We start from the raw sequence: 17,186 nt of genomic DNA, 5'->3' as shown, positions 1-17,186 counted from the left end.
TGTTCCTCTCCAGCCACCTCCAACCACAACAAGAACTACATCCCAATCGATCAACACCTAATCTCTCCTTATCGCGTGCAGCTTTGGGTCTCTCGAAGCCTTGGGATGACAGTCCCGCTGCTTCTGTTTGATTGAATTTTGCAGGTCTCAGGGGAGCATTGCCTCTTCTCTGTAAGATGAGGACGCTCGATGAAGCCCAGTGAGTGCGAGTCGCATCATCACAGCTGTGACATCATATTCACCGACTAATCCAACTCATAGGACACGATGGGCCGAGACAGTGAAGCATGCAGGGCATCTGTCAGACTTGCAAAATGCAGTCAAATATAACGGGCCTTCGAGCCCATGCATTTCGGGACATCGGTCAATTTGTTGGAAGGTCGGTGTGCACTTCGAGGTTGATATCATCTCAACTTGGAGCTGACAGTCTCTTAGGCATTCCTGTTGATGCAAGACGACCCAACATCTGACTGGCTGCATCGACTTTCTGAATCGCGAAGTTTCTATTCCGAAAGGCGAGATCACTTCTTGAAGTTCATCAAGCATCCTGAGGAGCTGGCCAAGGTAGCTATTGATCCATTGACGGACGATCCAAAGGTGAGTAAAGATGAATCCAGCATCTCAGTCGCAGACTTGAGCTCACACATCACTCAGTCACCATGGAACACTGTTCGACAGGACGAGATAATCAGGGCTGAGATCGCGCAAGATGTTCGCCGATTGCCTGATGAACCATTCTACCAAGAGGAGCAAACACAGACCATGATTATCGACGCCTTGTTTGTGTACTGTAAGCTTCACCCTAATAGCGGTGGTTATCGACAGGGTATGCATGAGCTTCTGGCGCCCATCGCCTTCGTCGTCAACAAGGACGCGCTTGATGGTGTGGCCACCTCATCCAATGGCACAAGTGTCGATGAGACGATGCTCGGCATGCTCGACTCTTCCTTCATTGAACACGACGCGTTTGCGTTATTCTCCAAGATTATGGAGAAGGCAAGGTCGTTTTATGAAGTCCAAGACTCGATCTCAAAGGCGGCATTGGCGTCCGCCTCGAAAGAGCGCGTGGAAACATCAGCCATCGTCGAGAAGAGCAAACACATCCATGAGGTTCTATTGGCCAAGGTTGATCCTGAGCTGGCCAGCCATCTTAAAGACATTGATATTCTGCCACAGATCTTCCTGATGTGGGTCGACCATATTTATTAATGTTGACTTCCACTGACACATCACAGCCGCTGGATTCGCCTTCTCTTTGGTCGCGAGTTCCCATTTGATGAAATGCTCGTGCTATGGGATACTCTATTTGCAGTCGATCCGTCCCTCAGCTTGATAGATCTGATTTGTGTCGCAATGCTTCTTCGCATCCGCTGGAGCTGTAAGTGTTTCCAGATTGCCCCAACGTCGCTGGAACTGAACAATGGCAGTACTCGAGGCGGACTACTCCGTTTGTTTGCAATTGCTTCTCAAGTATCCTGCACCAGACGTTCCTCACGGACCGCATACTTTTGTGGATGATGCGGTGTATCTAAGAACACACCTCAATGTCTCCGGTGGCGTTTCGCTCCTTCTAAAGTACACCGGGAAAATGCCCAGCACGACACAATCTGCCAGCAGTTCGCGGCCCACGACACCAATGGGCCAAGCTTTCTCATCTTTCAGAAATAGAACCAAAGGTGGCCAGTCGCCGATCCCGTCTGCGAGTAGGTTTATCCAACAGCAGGGCGGTGTAGAGGCACTTTTCCAAGGCGCTGCTAAAAGCGTATTGGAGCGAGGCGAGAAGCTGGGCATTAATCAAGCTGTACGAGACGCCATGGGCGACATCAAAAGAAACATGCAAGGGCTGAACGAAGTACGCTATCCCCCTCGGATGGCAAAGCACCTACTAGGCGATGACTCGGCGGCACAGGCCATCGCTGCCATAGAGCAACGTAATAAATTGCTGGCCAACATGCTAGACGAGACAGTGACAAGTCTCAGGTCATTGGCCACTACTAATCTAGAAGACAAGGTCAAGACGTTGGAGCTTGTTGAGGTAGCGGCTGCTAAGGTGCAGTTTGTAAAGGTTTACTTGGAAGACCCGACTATCGAAGTACCAAATCTCGAGGGCTTCACCAGTCCACCGCCGGAGGAGGCAAACAACGAGACCCTGATGGAGATAGACGCAAACGATAGTGCTGTGCTAGGGGCGGCGGTCGCCGCGGAGAGTGTGGCAGGTGTCATTTCGACACTGTCTCTGGAAGATCAAGAGAAGACGAGATCCCCGACCTCGAAATCAGCAATTCCCGATATCATGGACATTGCACAAGAAGAACCCGCAGACAAACCAGCTGAACATCCGTCAGCTCTGGTATCAAGCCCGAAAGCTGACGCGCCTCGGGTGAAGCCATTGGAACGACCTCAACCGCCAATCCCGACACGATCAACCCTCGCCCAGTCTTCTTTCTCTTGGATGCTCGAGCCAGACCAATCCGCCCAGACTGCATCACCGCCCAAGTTGCCCAAGTCGAGCTCAGGAGGCGCGCATCGCAAGAAGCCATCTGGGAACATCAGCAGGGAACGTAACGCTTTTCTGTTTGGCGAGGTCGTCGCGGACTCCGACGACCAGACTTTGCCAATCAAGTCGGACGACATTTTCGGACTACAGCCCATGGACAAGCCAAAGTCTCCCTTTCCGTGATAATCACGAGTAGAGATGTAGATGAAGAATTAATGATGAGCAGTGCTACAGGAGCCAGCTATACGATGACTACGATGTTTGCTTGCGCAGAGATGCGTCGTTTATAGTAGATCGAGAGAAACAAGTCCTTTGAAGATAACTTTATTGCCGCCAGACTTTGCCAGTCACAAGATACACTACCTGTTCAAATTGCGAGACGTGATGGAATCGAATAGGTCATTGATAGGTTAAGAAATCCTGTCCCGTTCAAGTCGATAGTTAGAACGGATGTACATTGATCCCAACATCACACTCGAGATACCTCTCACCCCCTTGGAATTACACCGACGAAGAATCATTGACCAGGCAAAATTCAGTCACCAATGGTACCTCCCTGATAAACCTTTGATGCTCATCGTACCTCGCTGACTGGGAATTTCACTTGGCTGGGTAGGTAGGTAGCAGTGTGATCGGAAGGAGCGTCCTGGGCAGTAGAGTACGTACCTGGACCTTCCTCAACCTCTGGATGGTATATATTCCATCCCAACGCCGTTACTGTCACCAGCACCCACTGGACAGATTCATGACTCAACATTATGGATTTGGCCCAGTGGTATCGGCTCTGACGCAGAGTCGATATAAAACAAATACTCCAATGACTTCCGTGCTGGATCGAGGGGCGCGCTGTTCGAATCCGGACAGGGGCGTGAATTCCAGAGTCAGTATCCCCCAACCCCCTTTTCTTTTCTTTTTTGATTTCTCCATTGATTATTATCATTAACATTTTCTCTTTAACTTACCAGGGGCCGAAAGCAATTGGGAACCTCGTGGTCAAAATTGAATTCGAGCCAGCACTGATAGATCTCCAGGTCTGATGGACCGATCGATGGTATTTCAAATAGCCAGGTAGTCTTCCCCATGATGGATACCCACACGAGCAGCCGTAACTGTTTTGACAGCAGGCGTCTCTCAACGAATTACAGAAGGAGAGGTCACGGGCTATGCCTCATCACGTCTGCGCCCACTCTTATCCCTTTCAAAGGGCCAAAAGCTCGATGTTGCTTGCATATCCATATATTACACACTTACAACATCCACTGCTAGCTGCTACCACAAACTTTGAGATAAGCGTCAAATACATACCCCATCACGATACGGACAGTCAGATGCTCGTCCGGTCTCTAGAACTTTGCTCCAGCAAACGGGGCCCGCCTGACTTTCCGGCTTCCTTCCGCGCCAGTGAATGTGGGTGCCCGACGGCGCTGACGAGGATGTCGTTCCTGCCTCCATTTTAATGGAGACGAAGGGTCGTGGTGATAGCCGAGGAAGGAGCCTGCCCGTTGGCTTAATTACGCCTACCCGGTTGATGTTGGAACTTGACTGGACCACTCCACCCCGGAACTAACCCAGTGTGGATAAATTCTTCACGCCTTTGCAGAACCAACAACGTCCCCCGGTGTCAGGATGAGCCTAGGTAAATCCGTCATCTTCAGCCTCCACCTTGCCACATTGTTCCAACACAGATTCTACTTTTGCTTCGGACGTTTCGCCTCTCGCGGCATGTTCTCCTCGCATATCTGGTGAGCCAAGACCACTTCTTCAAAAACACTGCATGGACCGACGTCCAACACAAGTTACAAGGTTATCATCTAACCGGCCCACTTTCATCCCAGAACAATGCTCAATGTTCACCACTCTCGTCTCTACGGCCTTGGCGGTAGGGAGGGGCGTGGTTGTAGACCACGCCGGTTCAACGTCGAAAACACCACTAGGACAAGCGTTGATGTTTGTTGAAGACACCCACTGCTAGCACCTTGTTTGGCAGCATATCGCTTCGAGAAAGCTTCCACGCCGGATGAGGATGGCCATCGCATCGAGAGAGAACGCCAAGGCAAACAAGCAAGCCGCCCGACTCTTGGAATATTGAACGCTTTGGAGATGGACGTCCCCGTGCCAGCAGCCACCAGACCAGACTAGCCTCGGCCCCCGAAACCGCACGTTGGATGCGGGACAATATCTGGAGATACGCAGCCCTGCCGTTGAGAGCAAACATGAAGCGGGTCACCATCTTCACCGACCAATACTCTACCCGCCCCTGCATGTCCACGAGACATACAGAGAGGCAAGAAAGGAGCCAGGATATTGAAATGGGAAAAGAAGGCGGGGAACAAGGAGACCATCGTCAAAGGAAGGGACGCGGCAGATCCGAGTCCGAACGTCCACCACCTTGGGGCATCTGACAAACAACACCCACTGCACCCCTCAGGTGTGACTGGCAAACTTCGAAAATATGCACCACACTGCGAACAACCCGACCTTCTACCCAACGGTGCGTTTCTGTGTAGACAATAGCGATACGCAATTCTCCAAGGCAGAACGGTCTAGGGTGTGGAGTCGTCACATGAGGACAGCAATCAACAGCAATCAGCGCTTCCTCTAGATGGCTGAGCACAGCAACAGGAAGCAAACATTGAAGCAAACAGACAAATGGCCCCCCTACACGCTCCATTTTCAACAAGCCCCATTCTAAGGATACCGGGTGACAGATGAATCCAGCACCTCGTTACCCTGTCACCTCTCTTTCTTACATAAATTCACCAACATGACGGTCCCAACTGTCTGGTTCACCTCCGTTCCATTTTATTTGATAGGGGCAGAAACGAAGCTAGTATCCCATCAACGCCACCATCTCCAAGATTCTTCATCACCACCTCCATCTTGCATCGATCCTACTAGCGTTCTGGTCACCCACGCCACCCCCAGCTTGTCACTGTCTGCCAAACTCGTTCACAAAGGGCCAACGTGACGGTTCGCTGTCCCTATTCTAGAGGACACAAGCCGCCGCAGAAAGAATGGTTCACCCCTTACGGCCGCTTGGTTTTGCTACGCCGCTGCCTCTGGCCGGAGATCATCATGCGGTCGACCTATACATAAATTCCAACCGTACATCAGCCTCTATGCATTACAGCCCAGTCAACTCACGTCACACTGTCCGCTGTGACAAGCCGGTGACAGCTGCGCATAACATGCACGATGCCCGCCAGCCCGGTCAAAATTGACAAACCTGAGCTTACAAACACGCGTACGTACATTTACCTGACCAACAATGGACAGAAAAGACAAGGTAGACTGAGATACAGACAGACAGACCGCCCAAACCGCCCACCCAGTTCCAAAAATGTTTCTGCGTACGGACCTTGCCGCAGACGCCGGGCGAATATTTCTAGAGTACTCTGCAGACCAACGCTCGCAGCATTCTCTTTACGGTTCTGTAGCACAGCGCTAATGCTGCAAGCAATGCTGGATGAGGAACTCCCGCAAATCCAAATCCAAATGTCAATGGGTAATGTTTGTGAGATTCGACAATGGGTAACCTCGGACCATTCGCCTAATCCTCCTTGACCCAAGGGCAGATATCACCCGGTTTCAGGCGGGAGAAAGACAATGGTAGCAACAGTCTATCGTTGTTCAAAGGACGAAATTCCCACAAGGGTGTACCAACGTTTTGTTTTGCATCCGCCTCGTCTCACATTCACCTCTCCCTCGAAATCCCCATAAGGCGGATTACGTCGAGAACAAGATCCGACGGCCCGTTTCTGTTGTCCGTGCAAACCAAACAATGGGTTTCCAGAACCCTGGAATGGGGTGATGGAAGACACGCACAAACCGTCTATTTCAGACTCGCAGCCAGACTTTGGATGTAATTTGAACTTGTGGTTTGATTCCTAGTGATTTCTAAAATCTACTAATCCCTTTATTTCCGTGTTCCAGGAAAACTCCCAACCAACCGACCAACCAAAACCTCTAAGTGTGGCCCCCAGACAAGCAATCAGGAACCCAACACCTTCTCGTCTCCCCAACCCGATCCCACCCTCTTTGACGTTTCATAATCCCATTGTAAAATGCATTGTGGACACATTTCGTATGTCGTAGTCCCCACGTACCATGCGTGAAGAACCAAAAAGATGATGAATGAGAAGAAAAAAACGTAGTTCCAAATCTTCGCCGAGATGCTCCGACTAACAATCCGCACCCCCCCTTCCCTTTCCACACAACGCGCCACACCACACTGGTATCTTCTTTTTTCGCCCCAATTGTAGTTGTAAAAACAGAACAGAAAATGAATAATGCTTTCTCTTTCAACTCCTTGTCATCAACGTTTCCCTTGATCCCATTGTTCCCATGTTCCATGCTATCTTGATCGATGCACACACACCACACCCCATTCCCTCCCCCAAAAAATTTTTCCCTCTCTTGCTGCTCGGCGTATCCTGCGCTTGTTGCTGTGCCGCCCCTATGGTGGAAAAAAGAGCCTGCCCAGCTTTTGCCCCGTTGGTACCGTGACCATGATGCAGGGAAGTGGGAAAACAAGAAGTGAAGAAAACGGAATAACCAAAGAAAAACTACTCCCATGTTGCTTTGTTCAACGCCTCCAAACACCGCCACCCCTTCGTCAGACGGGGGGGGGGGAAACGGAGTTGCTCTGTTCTTTTCGTCATCGTACACAAGTACTATCCCATTTCTGAAAACCAAGTTTTTTTTTGTGCGAGTCTCTTGCGCTTTTGGATAGAAGAATGATTACACGCTGAATGCGTGATGTTTTGTGTATTCCGTGTTTTCTTTTGGGCGAGATTGTAAAGGGGCTGTTTCGTGCAGCTTTTCCTCAAAGTGTGTAGTATATAGTTTCCCGAAGGAATAAGAATGAAAAGAGATATAAAGAGAATGAGGAGAAACTGAAGAGTAGAGAAGACGATTCAAAGACGGCTGTTCTGGATGGCTCGTCTCCTCTTCTTCCGTGTCTCCGCGTCGTTGAGCTGAGCTTGTCTTGCGCGACCTGGTATACACGTTAGTTCCATTGCTAGTCTCCATGCTATCAAGAAAACAACTTACCAAGCTTGTCGTACTGCCGCTTGTGCTCTTCCGAAACCCACGCGTAGGTGATGGCGCGCTCGGGGTGCATGCCCAACAGGCCAATCGAGTTGTTCATCTTCTTCCCTTGCTCCCGGACGTCGCACTGGAACGTCTTTGGGTTGTCGTCCTCGTCAAAGACGAGCAGGTTGTTGGGGTCCGTGGCGGGGATCTGCTTATTCTTGCGGTAGTAGACGCCCTGGAGCCCTTGGGGCCCGCGCTTGTGGCCCTTTGCGGCGTCCTCGGGGAAGACGGAGGCGTACTTGGCCTCGACCTCCTTCCAGGACAGGTGGTGGTCGACGCGGAAGTAGTCGATGAAGTCGACCTGCTGGATCGTGTACTTCACGTTGCAGCGGGACCCCGTTGGTGAGCGGCGGGGTCGACGGCTGGGGCTGCAGCCGGTCCGGAGGGTAACTGGTAACCTGTGCTGGAGACGGCGGCTGGGTGGCGAGAGGGGGTTGCGGTGGGAGTTGCTGAAGGTGGGCGAGGGGAGAGCGTCCGGGTAGGCCATCGGTGGCATCGGGATTCGGTAGGCTGTTGAGGAAGAGAGGTCCATTCTGGGTTCTTGGAAGGAGCCGAGGGAGTCGATACTACTTCGGCGAGGCCCTCCGGTCATGGCGGACGGCATGAAGCTCGGGCTGGGAACGAATTCGGACTCGGGGAGCCGCAGATCCAGTTCACGAAGGCGGGGGAGCGTAATTTGTGCCGTGCTATCCTTGGTGAAGGAAAGTTGGCTGTTGACGGAAGGGAGGTCTGGTGACCGCGGCTCAGGAGATGAGAATTGAGAGTTTGTTGATCTCGTCATGGCTGGAAGTTGATGTAAGCTTCAAAGCCTACCATGAATAATACTTGTATGAGGAACTTGTATCCTACCATCTGACTTGATTGAGGTGAAGCTCTGAGTGGGAGAAGGGAGCGTGGGCGACTTGATGTTGAATGATGCCATGGAGGCCAACGTTGTTGCCACTTCCACCTCATGACGCTGGCCCGGCTTCGTATCGTTACGAGCGTCCACATCCATCCTGTCGTCGAAGCTGAATGATGAGAGGCTTGGTAGTACTCTTGGTACGTCGTCGGTGCGGCTCTGGTGGTAGCTCATGGTTGGCGGAGGCGGCAGCCTGTCCATGCCGTCTTGGTGATCTTGTAACCTGACGAACATGTTGTCTGATGTTGTAGGTAGTAGACGTCGAGGTCCGGAGTCAAGGTAGTAACTCAGATCAAGAGCGTAAGCCAGCAAAAGAGAAGAAAGGCAGAAATGATGCCTAACAATTGCGGAGATCTTGATCAAGGAACAACAACGTTGAAAGTGTAAGATCTTTGGGGGCGAAAGGTGTGTGTTGATCGGGAGGAAGAAACAAGACGAGTCATCGACAACGGGTCAGACCCTGATTATCAAGTTCCCGGCCGCGATGGATCTCTGTCTCTGTTATATCTCTTTTTCTCTGGGACACTCTTCTTTCCACACGGTTGAGAAAGAAAAGAGCCAGGACCCCGGTTCGACGGGGTTGAGTTGAAGACCAGGTTTATCTCTATAGCTCCAAGCAAGGGCCAGGGAGATCGGGGCTCCGCTCGGAGGCTTCTGACAGCGAAAAGCCGTTTCTTATTTTTTCTTCGGTGCTAAAGCAGGCAATGTGCAGACGCAACCAAATGTGTAGATCCATGGCATGTATCATGCAGGTCGCCCAATCTGTCAGGTCTGGCTGGCGCCGAGCGCCCCTCATCCAGGGTCAAGATCCTGGTTCATCACCTGGGGGAGAGACTCAGAGAGTGAGAGAGACATGGAGAGGATGCGCGCTTCTCTTCCAACTTCCAAGTACCTAGGTAGTGACCTACCTACCTACCTACCTACCTAGTTCTGGGTGCGTCAGTGGGTGGCTTTCCTCCCGTGCCCCCCCCTCAATTGTGTAATGCATGCCGTTGCAGGAGAACCCATCTTCCTTACGCCACCGCCTTTGAATGGAGGCATGTAGCAAACAGGGTCGTGGCCTGTTTGGGAATGACGAGGATGGAGCGCGGGCATGCAACTGATGGCAGCAGGATCAATAGAAAGCAGCAACAGCAGTTCCTAGTAAAGAAGAGGAGAGAGTGAGACCTCAGACGGGGAGGCGTGAATGAGGGAACCGAAGGAAGCGACAGCGCCCGCAGGTAATAGGTGGGGTGGTTTGCGAGATCATGGACAGCTTGCAAGGGAGAAAGAGAGGGAGAGGGAGAGAGAGAGAGAGTTGCTCCAGTCGAAGAAGCAGTCCCATAGTCGAGATGAGAGTGCATCACAGTACTCCGTAACCATACCTACTTCAGTCTTCCGTGGAGGGCCCGGGTAATGAAGGGGAATAGTGCCATCTGTAGTGCAGCCGCTGCCCGAGGTGCCCCTCCACCCAGTGCAGTGCAAGCCCAGCCAGGATCCAGGCACTCCAGGCCGTGCCAGCCCAGACTCAGAGCGAGGGCGAGCCCGAGCCCGTGTGGATGCGAGTGCAGGTGGTATTCGGGACCTGCTGCACAGTCGATATTCTCCTCCGGGGGCGCTAGTCTTAGATCGAGCTGCGCGTCACAACTGGTGCGTGAGGTGGTAGTCGCTCGGGGGCCAAGCCGCGAGTTCCACTGTCTTCCGGACGTAGCAGAGACGAATAACGAACGATTAGAGATACTCGATCGGGACACTTCGAGGTGTGGGTATAAGGTGGAGATAAACACACCCGCGCAAACAAGTTCATCGTCGTCCGTGCCTTTTTTTTTTCTTCTTTTTTTTTTCTTTTTTCTTTTTCGCTCTCCGCCCTTGTCGGGTACGGATGCTCTTTACACAGTCGTGACAGTAAAGACTTTGAGGTGAGCAAGGAACCGCCAGGCATATGCCATGTCTGCTTTGCTTCGTGTGACTTCAACCCTCATTTACTGTTGGACCAACACGAGACTGCCATTGGATAGACTCAGGGGGCCCCCAAAAGCTGGACTCCCCAAGATTGGCAGCCGTGCACCAGTTGGACCATTGTCGTCCACGGTCCCGGGACTCTGGAACCCATGATTGCAATAATAGATAATCCTTCTACTCCTCCCCCTCCGATTTGGGGTTGGAGACAGGCTGTGTCCAACAGTGTTTGCTCTGATTGTTGTTCGTGGCTCATTGTCGTCGTCGTTTTGCAACGGCCATCCCCCATTCCCATACCCATGCCATACCGCCCAATACCTACCTCACCGAACCGCCATCCATGTGTTGTGTTTGCAGAATGGCCTGCTCACTCCACGGCAAGTCCTCGGCGTCAAGCCAGAGTCGGTGTGATTCTGGGATGCAGAATTGAGTGTCCTTTTGGCCACCCACCTACTTCTCCCCACACACACACACTCACATACCCGCCTCAAATCTCGCAGGAAATGCGCATCGTAATCTTTCAGGTTGTTGCTCGAGATACCTTTCTGATTTGGGAGAGACACACACATCGCTACGTTGTACCCGCTGATGAGATGGAGGGACCGATAAATGGCCGCCGATGGATGGCCACGCGGTAGTCGTCGACTGCAGCCGCCTTACCGCCGCCTCCCAGGGTCTGGAAAGACGGTTTGTGGGGCCGCCGTCGTGTCGAGTCTCGACAACCCGCTCACTCTCTTGCGGGGGCCCGCCCGACGAGGGTGCCATAGTCTGGTGAAGAGGCGGGAAAGGTTGGCAGGCGGGCAGGGTTGCGTACGCTTAGTTTGGCGCTGACCAGGGGGGGAGGGGTGTGATGGTGTCAAGAGTCCCCCAAAGTACGTAGCTGTGTTCCATAATGAGCAATCTGGATCTTCACCATGATTCGAGTCGGTAGGAATAAGAAACCACTGGCCGCCGCAGATTTCGATGGCCACAGATGGCGGCTGGGCTGGCGAAGACACTTGTCTTTAGGTGGAGAACCCGCTGCCACCCGGACTCTCCGCAAGACTCGGTCTATGGTAAGCATAATGCCGTAACGGTCTTCTTGTGTTGACTTGCAGCTCTGCTGCCCACTCATCTGCGAACCTGCTGCCGGCCGGATCACCCTCTGGCCAACCAACGAACCCCAGGTTTCTTATTCCATAGAGCCAGAGAGGCATCTTATTACCCTGCCTGTCTCGTCTCGTCTGGACTCTTCACTAGACTCAACTCGAGCCTGCCGTCAAATTCAGGGATCTTCCTCCCTTTGTTGAAGCCACGCGACGATGCCTTGTCGAGTGTGAGATGCAGGAGGGTTCGCCACGCTGCATCTACCTTTCTTTTTTCTCTTCGCAGTGCCTTTTACCGCTCAAACGCTCTGACGACTTTGCGACTCGAACCAGCCGACTCGTTAATGAGGAGACCCTTTGCGCCCCAGAAATACACCTCGAACCCATGTAATTGCTTGATTCTTGTTGGACCACCTCGAATCGCGGGCACGTTTCTGACTTGTTGGAGTTGGATCTGCAAACCGTCGCATCGGGCTTGCTTGCCCATCTCACAGCCTCCTACTCTGCGCCGCAAATCGCCCAACGTGTACCACACATGATTGCAGGAGGCCCCTTATGATGCTGGCTCGTTTTGAATGGCCCTGAACTTGGAAAATGTGCTTGCCGGTTGTTGGCGGCATTCGTACCACCACACGCGAAATGCCTGGATGCAAAATTACTTGCTGAGAACGAGCAAAAAGAAGCCTCGCGGATGGAACGTAAGCCACGAGATATGTGTGTTAGCACCGATATCCCGTTGTACCCGGTGTATCCGCCGAACCCTTTGCATTCTCTCTTGTATTCGTATCAGCCTTGGGGCTACTAAGAGGGACTCCGTGGAGCTATTCGGCCGAAATATCTTGGGTTGCCCGTTTCTGTTCATTGCATATGGTTTTGCTAGCCCAGCGCGTGTTTTGTTGGCAATAATACCACGTCAACTCATTCGCCCTGCGGACGTGTGGCTACCCGTAGTTGTTTTTCTCCTCCTATTTCCTTTTGGAACCTGACCATCAACCTCGTCAGGCCAATACCCGCATTGAAATTCCGAAACAGACAAGCTCGCGGCTGGCTATGGGCCATGATCGACAGAAGCATGCCGCCCGATTGAGAATCCTCTCCTTGGTTAGCATTGTCTGCCATCTTGGTAACACCCTGAGAGTTCAGCAGTTCCAAAGCACGTCACACACCCCTCCATCATCACCTCTTCTGCAGTCGAACCAAGGCCAGGCTGTACTTTCCTTTCCCTGCAAGAGGCACATGCAGACTAAACGATGTTGCCATCCCCAGTCGTACACATGGCAATAGACCCTCGAGGCCTGGTCCATAAAAGAGCTCTTCACAAGGACGGCGAGCCCTATCCGACCCTCCTATCTCGCGCTGACGCAAAGCTGCCTTTGTCCACCGCTCTTTTGACATATGCGAGATGATCATGAGCTCCTCAAGAACTGCAGCTTGGCGAAATCGATGGTGTTGTGAAGGAGTTGAGAGTTGCCGTGACCACTGGCAGTACGCCCCGTGTACGAAGTACTTGCTAGACTCAACAGGAACGCTCCTCGTTGACCAGCTGAGTCAAATAGTGTAAACCTACACCGCTAGGCAGGCCAACCTCGAGCCAGATCCGAACATGATGCTAGGGTCTCGGCAAGGACACTAGGTGAGCGATTCGGAAGATGCATCCGGCACCGATCGGACCCCACGCAGCCGCTAGACTAAACCTTCTAGGAGAATGGTAATTCGAAATCGACCGAGAAGCCGAGCTTGACAATAGCAAGCGGGCGGTTGGTATTGTTGCGTCCTTTGACCGTATTAACGACAGAAGAACATTGTCCCAAATTTAGAGAGATTGCTTTGTAGGCATGCCTGCGGCACGGTATGCCAAGGTCGGTTTTCTTCAGCAAGCGTCGTACCAGATCTGATACTCATTTCGTTATTGCTATTATTCTGTATGCGAATATCCACTTCCCGGGGCTCAAGCAGGGACCGAGCAATGAGCGAGGCTGCGGAGCCTGGAGGTGGCGGGCACGGAAGCGGACACGGATCCGCGACGCTGAGCTGCACTGTGATAAGGAATCAGCCGATATTCGAGCTCTCGCCAGTAGACCCCGCGCATACCTTCATGAGCCAAGATGTCAAGGGATCGAAACCAGGTTACCATTCAGTGGACGGCAGCGGCGAGGCAAGGCGAGGCGAGACGAGACGCAAGATACAGGCACGTCAAGCGTCTTGCATGTGCTCATGACACAGGATAGACATTGAGCGCCAATGGCTGCCTCAGATACGAAATTGGATTTCTTCAGCTGAAGGAGCCGATCTCGGTGGGCAAAGATCAGACGGTGAAGGTAGGAGGAGCTGTGTGCTTCATGGTGGGGTTTCAGGCGCCAGTTCGTGTGCTGAAGGCATTCAATGAAGAGCAATGGGTGAGCAGTTGAAGTTGAAGAGATGGAACGATGAAATGGTGTGGCAGCTGTAAGATGAAAGTGGCAGGGGTCTTTCTGTCATGGATTCGGGGCTAGCCGCTGCGCTGACTGGCTCGCAGATTTGATGGCACCCAGCCCGTGCCAGAGACATGCAGATGATGCATCCCGCAGCAACCAGGCAAGTCTATCCGGCATTAGCTGCCATCGTGTATCGGCCGCAAGGACGGATGGTGCGGATCGGTTTCTACTTTCTAGTCAGGCTGGAGGACTAGAACGTTGTCGCAGCCTTCGACCCTTCTGAGCGACCCGTCGAGGAACTGTCCTTTGGAGAATCCTGAGAATGAAAAGAAGAAAGACTGCAATGCAAATGACGAAGCACGCCGCCAATGAGCCAATTCCTAGAGACGATGATGACCTGCAGCTCTGTGGGGAGAGACCTTGTCAGGTTTCACTTTTCCTTCCACCACCACGCCGAGCGCCACTCCAGCGTCGGCCTGCGAAGACTTTTCGGCCGTGGAAAAGGACTCGTCTCCTGAGAATCGCCTGTAGATGGTTACTTAAGTCAGCATTCTTCCGAGGACATCATCCGAAGATTCTCGGGCGGTGGTAAAGGAAATACGGGTAAGGAAAAGAAAACATAGGGAGGGGCGGCCCCTCGGTGGGTGTCGGGCAAAAGCAAGGGTGAGGGCCGGCCGAGGTCCCATTGGATTGATCTCAGCCAGGGCGCGCGCGTGGGTGCGGGTTGGAGCGGGAAATGCATCTTACCATCCCCTCTCTTCTCCTCCGCTCAAAAAGCTGCAATCGCTGTTGAGCTCACATACCCACCCGCCTCCAACTCCCCGACCATTTCTCCATGACCTGGTATCCGTGGTTGTGCCTGTTGGTTCCATTGTCAGTCGTGAAGCCCCATAGCCTGATGATGACGTAGGGGTTCAAATCCTACCATCGGTTCCTGGAGTTTCTGCTGAAGAAGAGGGCGATTTTCTCCGGTACATGCTTAACCCACAGGTAAAGGCTCGGAAGTCTTCCGCATCAATACTCTCGGGCATTTCGCCAGTAAGCACTCGGCCAAGGGCAATGATTGAGGCTGCGTGGGAGCACAGAACCACTGCGCGGTGGCCTTGGGCGTCGCATTGGTCAATGATGGCTTGTACACCAGCAGCGACACGGTCGTGCAATTGAGCGATAGTCTCGCCGTTGCGGGCGGGAAAGACGCGACTCTGATACGTGTCATCGATGTGAGGGAACATTGGCTTCAAGATGTCGGTTGAGGCCGGGGTCGGGTGCTCGAATGGAGCGGCGCCATACCATTCGCAGAGCCCGTGTTCGGGACGAATGGTGACAGCATCGGCTTTAGCGCCAACGTCTTTTTCCCGAAGGCGGTTGATAGTTTCCTGGTTGAGGGTAACAAAGGGCGTGATGGTTTGCAGACAACGATAGTAGGGGCTGGAATAGACTGCGTCGATTGGAGGCTCAACGGTCAGGAGGTGGGCGCCCAGCTCCTTGGCCTGGTCGACGCCATGGGCAGTCAATTCCGGATCCGCAGGTATTCCTGTCGGGGACGGGATGGAGGCCGTGTAGCTTCCCGTAGCAGGGTCGACAAGCCAGTTGGACCGGAACTGAAGAACGCCAAGGCCGTTTGTCAGAATGAAGTCTCTTCCTAAAACCAAGGTAGCAAGGCCAGCATCAACGGCGTGTCAAAGAAAATGGCACGCGGATCCCTATCAAGTACCAGGGTGTGCGTGTGGGTTTGGCGATGAATGGGTTGAATAGGTGAGAAGCCTCATGAGAGAACTTTTTTCGCGAAACCCCCATCTTCTCCGCCTTGCTCACTCGCGTTGAGTTGGAACGTTGGTTTCGGAGATGGAGCCAGATACGAAAGAAGACTGGACAAAAAGGGGCAAGGGGAAGACGGATACTTACTCCATGGCGGGTGATGTAGATTACTTCCAATGACATGTTGGAGACTAGAGAGCAAAGCGGAGCGTCGCAAGTTGTAACCCTGAAAGTAGACCAGATGGGGACAGAAGACGGGTAAGCAACGATGGGGTCGGGCGTGTCGTGTTTGTCGTCGTGTGTCGTATGTGTGTGTGTGTGTGTGTGTGTGCGCGCGCGTGGTGCTTGTCGGTTCCAGGTTAAGGTGAGGACCGTGAGGCGTGAGGCGTGAGGCGGAACCGGGCAGGTCAGTATCCGTATGAAGTCATGGATGTCGGTGTCTGGTCCAGGTCTCGGTAAATTGGGACAGGATGTGATGAAGGAGGAGGAGAGGTTGGGTGTGCGTACGTCTGAGAGAGTGTGTTTGCGTGTGAATGAGTACGGAGTATGGATGCGTGTCTGTGTGTGTGTGTGGGAGGAGACATAGACGAAAAGAGACGGGCGTCTGGTGGCGGTTGGTTGAAGATGTCGTTCAACTAAGAGTGCGTAAAGAACCCGGACCAGTTCCCCGTGCGCTTTGTGTTCCCCCAAACCAACGCAGTCACCCTGCCGAGGCAAATGGGACGGCAAGAGTGACCTGCCACGGCTGGGAAGGGACCAGGGCACGCGCACTCGGGGCAGGCAGCGCCAAACCTGGACCTGCCACGCCTGTCCAGACTGAGGTGCCCTAGTGCCTACCTTACCTTAGGTGCCTGGGAATACATTGGGAATACCTACCTGGTCAGAGTGTTAGGGAAGGGGGAACACTCGGTGCACCGTGATTCCCTTACGGAGTACACTAGTATCTTACGAGTATCCGTACATTGATCAAGTTCCTTTCCTTGTGAAGCTACGCAATTGGATACCTTACGCCAGCATTACGGGCGGGTACGAAGTACAACCTGCCTTAGGTAAGTGGGGCACACATCCTTCAGCACCTCATGGCATCCGAATACCCTCACAAGTGACGACCCTCAAATGATATCCATCCCTCTATCTCTCCACCTCACACTGCTCAGGCACTCTCTTTCCGGTGCCGCCCCTGTCAACCCGCCTTCGGGCAGGTCACATCTCACTTTACACACCATTGTCGAGTCCGGTCTACGGCTACTGGGTGACTGAATACGGATACCTAGACGGCGGCTGGGGGGGGGGGACGGGTGCCTGCCTGCTTGCTACTAGCCACGCTGCCACGCACTTCCACTCTCGACGGGAGGAGAGTCGACGAGAGCGTCGGGCAGACGACACACATCACACATCATCAAACAGGGTGTGGACAGGCCACTGACCGGGACACTGCAATGGGCATCACCCGGGAACCCCAACGTAGTATTCCACCGACCGGTCAAAGTCCCCGCAAC

At 53.0% G+C, this 17,186-nt stretch overlaps 7 protein-coding genes across 7 annotated transcripts; 4 read left to right on the top strand and 3 right to left on the bottom strand.

Annotated features, from left to right (window-relative positions):
* Positions 1 to 176: 176 nt before the first annotated feature.
* BDP81DRAFT_312378 (WD repeat domain-containing protein) lies at positions 177 to 2,680 on the top strand (the record flags this gene model as incomplete). Its single annotated transcript, XM_060583797.1, has 6 exons — positions 177 to 199; positions 262 to 379; positions 436 to 597; positions 655 to 1,187; positions 1,236 to 1,378; positions 1,428 to 2,680. The coding sequence occupies 6 exons, from the start codon at positions 177 to 179 to the stop codon at positions 2,678 to 2,680; spliced, it is 2,232 nt and encodes a 743-aa protein (XP_060449171.1).
* Positions 2,681 to 5,579: 2,899 nt separating this feature from the next.
* On the top strand, positions 5,580 to 6,413 carry BDP81DRAFT_165336 (uncharacterized protein). The gene is made up of 3 exons (XM_060582096.1): positions 5,580 to 5,741; positions 5,808 to 6,007; positions 6,073 to 6,413. Exons 1-3 carry the CDS (start codon positions 5,693 to 5,695, stop codon positions 6,361 to 6,363), a joined length of 540 nt encoding a protein of 179 aa, XP_060449170.1. The 5' UTR covers positions 5,580 to 5,692; the 3' UTR covers positions 6,364 to 6,413.
* Positions 6,414 to 7,413: 1,000 nt separating this feature from the next.
* On the bottom strand, positions 7,414 to 8,726 carry BDP81DRAFT_458659 (uncharacterized protein; the record flags this gene model as incomplete). Its single annotated transcript, XM_060593443.1, has 3 exons — positions 7,414 to 7,493; positions 7,550 to 8,374; positions 8,405 to 8,726. The coding sequence occupies 3 exons, from the start codon at positions 8,724 to 8,726 to the stop codon at positions 7,414 to 7,416; spliced, it is 1,227 nt and encodes a 408-aa protein (XP_060449169.1).
* An 861-nt stretch (positions 8,727 to 9,587) lies between these two features.
* On the top strand, positions 9,588 to 10,488 carry BDP81DRAFT_165261 (uncharacterized protein). The gene has a single exon (XM_060582095.1). The coding sequence runs from the start codon at positions 9,888 to 9,890 to the stop codon at positions 10,392 to 10,394; it is 507 nt and encodes a 168-aa protein (XP_060449168.1). The 5' UTR covers positions 9,588 to 9,887; the 3' UTR covers positions 10,395 to 10,488.
* On the top strand, positions 10,489 to 11,177 carry BDP81DRAFT_165260 (uncharacterized protein). The gene has a single exon (XM_060582094.1). The coding sequence runs from the start codon at positions 10,583 to 10,585 to the stop codon at positions 11,066 to 11,068; it is 486 nt and encodes a 161-aa protein (XP_060449167.1). The 5' UTR covers positions 10,489 to 10,582; the 3' UTR covers positions 11,069 to 11,177.
* Positions 11,178 to 14,309: 3,132 nt separating this feature from the next.
* On the bottom strand, positions 14,310 to 15,870 carry BDP81DRAFT_311603 (histidine phosphatase superfamily; the record flags this gene model as incomplete). Its single annotated transcript, XM_060583733.1, has 4 exons — positions 14,310 to 14,454; positions 14,677 to 14,788; positions 14,855 to 15,530; positions 15,835 to 15,870. The coding sequence occupies 4 exons, from the start codon at positions 15,868 to 15,870 to the stop codon at positions 14,310 to 14,312; spliced, it is 969 nt and encodes a 322-aa protein (XP_060449166.1).
* A 128-nt stretch (positions 15,871 to 15,998) lies between these two features.
* Positions 15,999 to 16,296, bottom strand: BDP81DRAFT_420292 (uncharacterized protein; the record flags this gene model as incomplete). Its single annotated transcript, XM_060589834.1, has 1 exon — positions 15,999 to 16,296. A coding segment is annotated over one exon (180 nt), but the record flags the coding sequence as incomplete, so codon positions are not given.
* Between the last annotated feature and the right edge of the window lie 890 nt (positions 16,297 to 17,186).

This window comes from Colletotrichum phormii (genome assembly GCF_030913505.1).
Source record: "Colletotrichum phormii strain CBS 102054 chromosome Unknown BDP81scaffold_4, whole genome shotgun sequence".
Lineage (NCBI taxonomy): Eukaryota > Fungi > Ascomycota > Sordariomycetes > Glomerellales > Glomerellaceae > Colletotrichum > Colletotrichum phormii.
The sequence above is the reverse complement of the archived record's forward strand: the minus strand, read 5'-3'. Positions and strand labels throughout refer to the sequence as shown.

Bases quoted from the DNA above. Each gene is read 5' to 3' on its own strand.
- BDP81DRAFT_165261 (XM_060582095.1), top strand. From the start codon at position 9,888: ATGAAGGGGAATAGTGCCATCTGTAGTGCAGCCGCTGCCCGAGGTGCC.
- BDP81DRAFT_165336 (XM_060582096.1), top strand. From the start codon at position 5,693: ATGCCCGCCAGCCCGGTCAAAATTGACAAACCTGAGCTTACAAACACG. The intron at 5,742-5,807 runs GTACGTACATTT...ACAGACAGACAG, and splicing joins ACCTGAGCTTACAAACACGC to ACCGCCCAAACCGCCCACCC. The intron at 6,008-6,072 runs GTTTGTGAGATT...ACCCAAGGGCAG, and splicing joins TCCAAATGTCAATGGGTAAT to ATATCACCCGGTTTCAGGCG.
- BDP81DRAFT_165260 (XM_060582094.1), top strand. From the start codon at position 10,583: ATGATTGCAATAATAGATAATCCTTCTACTCCTCCCCCTCCGATTTGG.